Below are 9,850 nucleotides of genomic sequence, written 5' to 3' on the forward strand. Positions count from 1 at the left end.
TACCTTCGTTTACTCATGACTTACCTAAACCCATACATCCATTTTAATTTCCCTAAAACTTGGATGACTACATGCTAACATTTCAAAAATCAAAGAAACGAGCAAAGATTATACAATTTTGTTTATAGTGACAAATACAAAAAGTTATTTTTATATCATTTTGTACTAGAAGAAAAAATGTTTGAAGTTGTTTAAACTTCAGAAGCTAATACCATTAGAAACAGTGAATTCCAGCCCAAACTAGTTTAATCGCATTGTCGGCTGTTCAGCAACAGCTGGCAAACCTTGAAGGAGTATTCTCATGTTTTATACATACAAACTATTTAATATCGTAAATGAGCAATTTTATTTGCATCCATTCCTATACGCCTGTTCTAACATCCTGTAGATACCTTTTTTTATACAGTCAAATGTCATCTTTTTAAATACAAATTTCATCTGTTCTGGTCTTAGCTTTGTGTACGTTGAAACAGTCACATGTTGGAGCAAATACTCTTATAAAATAACATTGTATTTTGGTTAACTCATTCTAAAGTCTAATAATGACAATAAATACTTTAATTACATACAGCGATACAACAAATATATTAAACAAACTATGTAAAAACCTAATTCATATATCAAAATTAGGAAAATTGTATTTTAAAAAAATTGGTTTTCATTTTTATTTTTATTTAGAGACATGAATGTACGGATGGATGTAAAGGTTCGGCAATGCATGAATCTGGTGAAATATGTGGTGTAACGTTCTCTAACTTCCACTATATATAGTTTTAATAAACTTAACTTATATATATATTTTATTATTTATATATATTATTTTTATTATTTATCATTCTTTTTTTACAAAACTGTAGTTCTGAGAAATGTAGGTCATTGTGTGTTAGAAATTACTATAACTACTGAGACTAACATTTTGTCAAATTTTCCATTCATATATAAAACAATTTCTGCGTAGAGGTGATTGTAAGAGGTTTGACTGCATGTTATAGCTCTAAAAATGAAAGTTATTACATCCGAAGTCAAACCAACAAACATTGTGAAATTAATTTTAAATATTTAAGATTTTTTCTACTTCATCATGATGACATGAGCTGAGATAGTAATGTTCTGTTGGTGATCACACCTTTTGATTTATAATAATATTGTGGTTTACTTTAATTTATTGGTGTGCTTGTGAAAAATAAATGCATTCTAAGGCAAGTCGGCAAAAATTCAACACAAATACACGCATATTATTGTTCTAATATGTGAATTCATAACATTCTGTTTTCTAAAATTTCGCAAAATATATTTTATTAAATGATCAAATTGGAAGTCTATCAATATCGTTTAAAAATCGTTATTCGCATGTTTATTTAATTATTTAACTTTCAAATCCTTAAATATAATCCCACGACCAAACACGAGCAAAGCGATTGGTTTGGGAAATTTATGATAAATGCACATGTGCACACAACTCCTGAAAAATTATCCGTCAATGGCCGTCACCAAACCCTTGTAACGAAATCCTATCAACAAATTTCACTATTTTTCAGTAAAGTCGTTTAAGTATAATAATGATACAAAACGCATATAAATCTATTTAAATATGTTACCAAACCTTTGAAAGGTTACCGCAAATTCCTAAAACTAACCCATCTGATCGGATTATACATAAATAGACAGATTTATTTGGCCGAAAATCGTTATTAAAACTTGCTAAGCCTCACTTTTATCAAAGTTAAGACCGGAAATTAAAACGCCGAGCGACAGAGAATAGAACGATTAAGTCGTGCGCATTTCACGAAAAAAATAACGTGCACGTTTCACCAGTCTATAGCATTGTCGAATTGCCGAAGGTTTCTGTAATTAAGTTAGGAGTACTGAAATCGTTTCATTTTTGCCGATTTAAAAGTAACTGACATTTTAGACAATTTGGAGTACTTTGGCATTCTAACTGATGTCCAATGCAGTGTAAGTAAAGAAAATGACGACGATATTTTTTCTAACGGTTCTTATGAGATTATTACAATAACTAATTATAAGTTTGGATGACTACAGAACAATGACTACATAGTACAGAATTTCTAAAAATCTATATAAATATCACAACTTCGTGATATTGTTAGCTATGACGTTTTGAAATGTAAACAAAATTGTGCATTGGTTTTATATTATTACTATGTTAATAATATTGGTTATTCTAATAATATCAGTGCATTTTACTTCTAATATTGGCCATTATTGCATTTCTCCTATTGCAGGGGAGAGATATAAACGTATAATCTTTTCCTTTCATTATTGCTATTTGCTGTATATTATAACACCCACACCCAGTACATTCCAGCTACCATTGCAGTTATCCTATTGCACTGCAGTGCCATTTGACTGCTAATATTGCATTTCTCAACCATCAGTACCCTTTCTTTTTTTCCAATATCACTTCGGTCGTGGGCTGTATGACAGTGGAATTTCTAGTATATACTTATGAAAGTTCAACTATGTTATTTTCGACTATGCCAGTCTTAACAATGATGTAGATTAAGGAATGAAAACACTAACAGCATCCACTATGGTTGCAAATGCAATATAGTGGGCCTGTTAGGGTTTATCTCCCTTGAATTTGTCAACCATCTATTTTTAGCATTACAAAGACTTGTTGTACTTACAACAAGCTGTAGTCTGAGAATATACTTAATTATAAGAGCCTACTTTCAAAACCCAAGAGGCGCGTGTGGAGCGACAGACGGAAGCTACTAATTCATGTTACTAGGTTACCAATCAGCTTCCATGAAGATATTTGTCAAGCCAGTGTTTAAGATTTCAAAAAGTTGAATCCTGCACAAAGAGACGCTGCTGCTGCTGCTGCTGCTGCTGCTGCTGCTGCGCAAGTAGACCACAAGGCTTGATATAGTTTTATTATATTTTTCACCTTTTAATAGCTCTCTTTGTCTGAACGAGATTGAGAAAGACAAAGAAGTCACACTCCTTCCCTATGCTTGTATCATTGGAGAGGAGCATTTTCAGAGGCCAGTCTTCGATGTGAATACTAACAGCACCTTCCTTTCCACCTGACCCCTACAACGCAATAATCTGCTTTGTTAATTGTTACAAAAGTTCAAATTCAAGAGCGCCTTCCAAGCTACATTGAGTTAAAGGGAATTTCCTTTATCTATTACCAGCAAATTGAATAGCGGTTTAATATTTTATTATTCCCTGATAGTGTTCCGTTGATAATAGATAACAGCGGAGAGTGAGCGTGAACAGTTCAGCAGGATGCATATTACGTGCAAATATGGATGATTTCTCTCAGTTTTATATAATAATGTACGTTTGTTTTATTGCTATGTGTAATCTGCAGTATCTATTAGGATGACTTCGTAGATTGTGAGTTGAAGAGCAAATTAAACGAATCGCTATGTATTCCTATAAAATGTCTTCTCTAACATTCACCGATGTTAATATACCTGTTAAAGCTAAAAACAATAGCCTGCTTGCACTTGTCAGAAAACTCAAAACCCAAACGTAGAGCACTGGAAGTATAATGATATACAGCATGACATGGTCATTTGTAAATGTATTCTTATTTTAGCGTGGTGAGAATAGATAATTTAATTTTTTAGAGAAAATTACCATGGAATAGAAGTGATAATCAATACATTACTAAGAGCAAGAATAACTACAGATACAGCAAATTTAAACACGAAATATTATAGCATATACAGTCAAACTCGGATAACTCACCCTCGGATAGCTCGAACACATGGTTAACTCGAACGGTTTTTTAGTCCGTTCCCACGCACTGATAAATTGCTTTAGATAACTCGACCTTAACTTCGTTAACTCGAACAGTTTTTTGCCCAACGGCCACCGAGACAGTTGCTATCGCTTTAGAATATCACTTTATTTCAAGCCATAGAGATAAACTTCAACTTTTAGTAGTTCATAGGCGTCATTATTACCATCATCGGCAAAATATTTTTGTTAACGACTTTTCTAAAGGTTTGCAAAAAATCAAATTTCACCAAACATCCGCTTAGCGATGATCCTTCGAAGGCAAGGAAAAGCGAGGTAGCCTTCGGATAAACTGAAAGAAAAATCGGCAAAATTGATCTTGGTTAAAACGCTCAAAAGCAAAAGATGTCTTTTTTCTGAGCATTTCAACGGCGATCAAGTTTTGCCATTTTAATCTGAAAACGTCCTGGCAGCCACATCACATAAAACAACAAACAAATCTCAAGTGATAGAAAAATCTCCTATAATTTCTGACAAAATTTATTTAAACTTTACATTAGAAGCATTTAATTTGCAACAAGCCATTTATGCTTTTGATTTATATATAGTTTGTATATGTACATGTATCTACTAATAAATACATTCACTTGCGACAGTGCTCTGGTAACTTGAACGCTCTGATAACTCGAACACTTTCGTTCGGTCCCGTGAAGTTTGAGTTATCCGAGTTTTGCTGTACTTATTTAGCAGGCTACTGCAGTTATTAAAGAGAAAAACCTTCTTGGACAAAAACTAAAGCGTCGTTCTTGAAAGGTATATAATATTTGCTTAATAGTTTGAGCAATTAAATTACATAATATTTCAATTGCTTAAACCAAATTCAAGAATTTTTCAAAAAAATGTTTCAAAATCGAAATTTTCAAAACAGTAGCTAAAGATTACTTTAGGATTAAGAAATATCCTGAATCCTTCACTAATGTAACTTTTTCAAACTTCTTCTAAACATGCAACTGTATTCTCAAGATGTCTATTCTAGCGTGAGATGTAAGTTTGTATAAGGCATTGAATGCATATTCCAGGAGTCAATGCGTTCTCATGCGGTGATTCACATGAAGTCATCCTACACATTACTCGAGTGCATTTCTAATGTTGATATCATCCTATAAGCTTGCATCATCAGCAGCAATCTGCTAGCAAACCACAACCTAGCTTTTACACAGCCTAGATACCACACCCGTACGTCAACTTGCCTTTCACAGAATTTTTGAAAGCTTTGAAATCGGTTTAAACCAAAACCTTTAACCTCGCGATGTTGTAGGGCGCTTAGAATGCCAGAGATGAAAGCGTAGATAGCAGCGTCTGTACTGGAAGCACATGAGATAGTCTACATTTTAGGTCCGGCATCACAAGGATACAGAGGCCGTTGCTCAAGTCTCATCTCCGGTGGTATACGCCGACGTAAGGTCAAACCACATGCCACGTAGGAAACAGCCAGCATGAATCTCAATATTAGCGGCTAACCTAACAAGCTCAGGCAGTGGTCTCATTCTTTCATAAGCAGCTTAGGAATATTTAGAAAAGCTTTTCGATTGGCATGAGGTACCTGAACTAGTAAGTCTAGAAAATGCATTTGAGATCTCTCAGAGAGTGGCAGTATGAAGAAGCTAGTTTACAAGATGGCCGCTATTACTGTCTTCCTGCAGCAGCCCATTTGGCGTGTAGGTGGAGACAAGACACAGCCATTCATTTATCTTACAAGCTAGCATAGAAACTTACTGTTGTAGAGAGGGAGTGTGTGCGAAGAGCATGAAAAATGAAAAAACACTTTGTATATGATTTAAATACCCCAAAATGGATATCAGCTGCATCAAGAGCAGTAGTTCCTGTAAGCCAACTAGGAACCAGCAATGGGAAGGTCATCGCTGCCAGGAGTCGATATGGTGAACATTTATAAGACAGAATGACAGAGGAGTTTATCACCAGAGCTAGTTATAGAGTGAGAGTTTCTATTCCCGAGAGTATGTGTAGGTAAAAAATCTTTGTACGTTTTAATTCCTTTTTCATTCACTGTTTCCATGGTGCGCAGTACTGCCATGCAGCCCCCTCCGAAGTCGAGGGGATTGTACGTTTCCATGCTGCACAGTGGTTTTCAGCAAATTAGCCAGAGAAGAGAAATTGTATAAATCGAATCACTTGATGGAGAAATTGAATCGATCATGGATACCGAACGTCAGAAACGGTCTTTTTATGCTTCTGTCATCATTATACTTTTATTTACAATACACATTCACAAGGTTTTACAAACCTTAACACAATTTTTACAAAGTAATATATCTTCAATAAGTACTTTTAAGTAATATATTATTTAAACGTTAATTTAGGACTTGCCACCTATTTTTCGAAAAGTGTTGGCACCGATAACAAAGTCTAGGAAAGTAATCACCTCATCATCCTCATGGGCGCAGACCACAATTAAATTTAGTTGAAAGAAGATCGGAAGAATAAAAAAACAAGATTAGCGGGATAACATTTGTACTGGTTTATGGCCCTCGAAGAATCCGTCTCCACGGCATGAGAGTTATGCGCAGCCACTGCGCAATTGCTGTTTCCTTGCTGCGAATTTGCACTGGCTTCGCACTGATCAGTGCGGTGTGATTTCAGTGCGAAGACGCTGTTTCCATGATTCGGAGAGGGTGCAACTCCGAAGCACTGTGCATCGTGGAGACATAGTGATTATTTACTGGTTACGCAGTTGAGAGGCTATTGTTGCGAACTTTAGTGATCAAACGCATCCTTTCTCTGCCATTGTTCTAACTTCAGCTCGAGAGCCTCTAACCTCAAGGTCAAGGAGCCAGCGGTCTGACTAAATAGAAGCTGGGAACATTCTCAATGTGTCGGACAGCCTTTGCTGAGCGAAAGCTCTCAAGTTCCCAAAGCGGCAGATTTAAATCTATTTAGGAAACCATGAGAGGTTTAGCGATTTCGGTGTGGCCAATGTGGTAGATAATAGATATCCTGTGGCCTGCTCAGCGCTGGTCACCAATGTGACAAACATTTCAGCAAAATTATAATTAATTTCAATAAACGGCTATGGTGAATGGATAATACCAAAACCTGCTGTTACTTTTGTTTAGCAGATCTGTTTTCTTCCCCGTGGCCAAGAGGGACAACCTTTATAAGATAGCCTATTGCAGTGATGTGATTATCTTCCTAACAAGGCAGATAACGGAACCTCTCTAACAGCTAATGTTATTATATAATAGGCAGAATAGTGCACTGATAGGGAGAGGTGCAGAGAGTACAGCGAGTGCAGCTAAGACCAAGTGCAGTGAATCACTATGTTTCCATGATGCGCAGTGCTTCGGAGTTTCCATGATGCTGCTAATCCGTAAGTTTGATCCGCAAGATAGAAATGGAAAAAATCCGCAAGTCAAACAAGTTTTGTTATTAGCAAATCGTTATGGTATACCGTATGCTTGCAAGATGGGGACGGCACTTGCGACTGATGTGCCAGACAATGCCGCGCAAGCTATTCCATTTCAAACATGTTCCACACTTTATTTGTTTTTATTTTAATTTGAGCAGTTTCGAATGGGTTGCGATCGCCTCTGGTATAGAAATTCTTATCTTTTTTAACAAAGCACCCATGTTGATCCACAACTCTGGTCATCTAGTAATTCAACGTGAGCATAACTTCAAATCCGTATGATCCGCGTCGTGGAAACGTAGTGTGTCAATGTAACAAGGTACAATGGGAAACGTAGTGTGTCAATGTAACAAGGTACAATGGGAAACGTAGTGTGTCAATGTAACAAGGTACAATGGGAAACGTAGTGTGTCAATGTAACAAGGTACAATGGGAAACGTAGTGTGTCAATGTAACAAGGTACAATGGGAAACGTAGTGTGTCAATGTAACAAGGTACAATGGGAAACGTAGTGTGTCAATGTAACAAGGTACAATGGGAAACGTAGTGTGTCAATGTAACAAGGTACAATGGGAAACGTAGTGCGTCAATGTAACAAGGTACAATGGGAAACGTAGTGTGTCAATGTAACAAGGTACAATGGGAAGCGTAGTGTGTCAATGTAACAAGGTACAATGGGAAACGTAGTGTGTCAATGTAACAAGGTACAATGGGAAACGTAGTGTGTCAATGTAACAAGGTACAATGGGAAACGTAGTGTGTCAATGTAACAAGGTACAATGGGAAACGTAGTGTGTCAATCTAACAAGGTACAATGGGAACTAGTGTGTCAATGTAACAAGGTACAATGGGAAACGTAGTGTGTCAATGTAACAAGGTACAATGGGAAACGTAGTGTGTCAATGTAACAAGGTACAATGGGAAACGTAGTGTGTCAATGTAACAAGGTACAATGGGAAACGTAGTGTGTCAATGTAACAAGGTACAATGGGAAACGTAGTGTGTCAATGTAATAAGGTACAATGGGAAACGTAGTGTGTCAATGTAATAAGGTACAATGGGAAATTCTCTATATACCAAATCTTGCCAATCGTGTGTTGTACTGAACTACCTAGCTGAGTCAAAGTGGGAACTGAAGGATGCAATTGTTTATGCACTAATATGCATTATTCAATTTGTAGACCAGCGTGGGCTGACGATTTCTACAAACTCTGAAGAGGATTGCACTCGCTAGGCCTATTAACTATTTAAAGTCGGCAAGCTGCATCATGTGGCTTTCTGGCATTGTGCTGTTCAGTTGTTTGTTGCATGGCAACTACTAACAGTTGCTAAATAATTTCTTAGGCAAATTAAGTAGTTTTATTATTTTTCAGAGCCAAGTATCCGGTAAAATTTTTCTTATTGCTATGAAACGGGTAACACACTTGACATGAATTCTATTATGCGAAATCTCCGGGAATTCCAGATTCTACTGCAACTAATACAAAGCGTTTTAGCAAAGTTGGTGATCAACTGATCTGACTGGTAAATTCCCCTTACCCAATTACCGCTTTTACAGGCGCCTTTGGTTTCGGAAATTTCTCAGTAAGTACTGGGTCTACAAACGATTCTTTCAAATTGCTTAAAAGTAGCCCAAGTCAACACTTATTTTGTACAAACTCACGAAGAACCTCCCCAGTTAAAGCTTTAAAGATTACAAAAGAACATCCATCACACAACTTCTACAATCCTACTCATAACTCCTCGTAGTGCTTGATGGAAACATGTCCTCTGTAGTGCAAAATAATAAAGCTACTATGATGACACGATTTCAGTGCTCACTATGAAGTACATGGCTAACATAAGAGGCCACAAAACATGTGTCGCATTATTTTTTGTTCTTATAGCCAATAATCTCCAGCATTTTAGTAGTGATTTAGAAACTGTTTTTCTATACCATTTTTTCCCCATTATTATGGAATAGACGAATTTAGTAAAGCTAGCTATTTCATATATGATTAGGAAGGAGATTTTATGCTGAATAATATGCAACCTTAAGCTTAACGAAATACCACTTACTTCTCAAGTTATGAAAGATTAAATATGGTCATGTCGACTTTTGAAACTGTTTTAAAAATGAATTCCGACTTTAAAGAGCCAAAGCCTTGTCTAGTGTGTTCCTATTATCTCTTCAAGTAAATCAGAAACCATATATCTAGATTTTGACCTGTATCACCAATCATTCAGTACATGTAGCTGTCTAGTTTGTCTGTTTGTATTCAACTGTTCAGCAGTCTGGACAGTTGAATACAAACAAAAGACAGCGGTCTTCATCATTGTTTGTAAATGACAGACAATGAACGAGTAACCAAAGCACCCAGGAGTGCCCCAAATATGTACCAGATAACGATCAGTATATGTTACTACAGCCAGACTACACAAGTCACACGTTTGTACATTGTATGTTTATTGTTGTAGCCCCGGTTCACCTTCATGCTCGTTAATATCTTACATCTACCACCACTACTACATAATTTTTTTAAATGTAGTACTACTGATTTCATACGATCCTCTCTTTTTACAATTCACATTATTCTGACCGCTGATTACGGGATAAATATTTCTGTGAAACTGATAGAGTAGGCAGCCCTTTGAGGACTGAGTACGGCAATAGTTCCTGCCTAAAGACATTAGAAAAACAGACATCTTCAACAATTAGCCCATCTG

At 36.3% G+C, this 9,850-nt stretch overlaps 1 protein-coding gene across 2 annotated transcripts in view; it reads right to left on the reverse strand.

Moving 5' to 3' along the window:
* Window positions 1-9,850, reverse strand: part of LOC137392233 (protein pigeon-like) — a 128,770-nt gene that overhangs the window by 50,599 nt on the left and 68,321 nt on the right. For both annotated transcript variants that reach the window (XM_068078894.1, XM_068078893.1), the window contains exon 17: window positions 2,915-3,060. In XM_068078894.1, coding sequence (XP_067934995.1) covers window positions 2,915-3,060 — 146 coding nt within the window. The remainder of the gene's footprint in view (window positions 1-2,914; window positions 3,061-9,850) is intronic.

This window comes from Watersipora subatra, chromosome 3 (assembly GCF_963576615.1).
Source record: "Watersipora subatra chromosome 3, tzWatSuba1.1, whole genome shotgun sequence".
Classification (NCBI taxonomy): Eukaryota; Metazoa; Bryozoa; class Gymnolaemata; order Cheilostomatida; family Watersiporidae; genus Watersipora; species Watersipora subatra.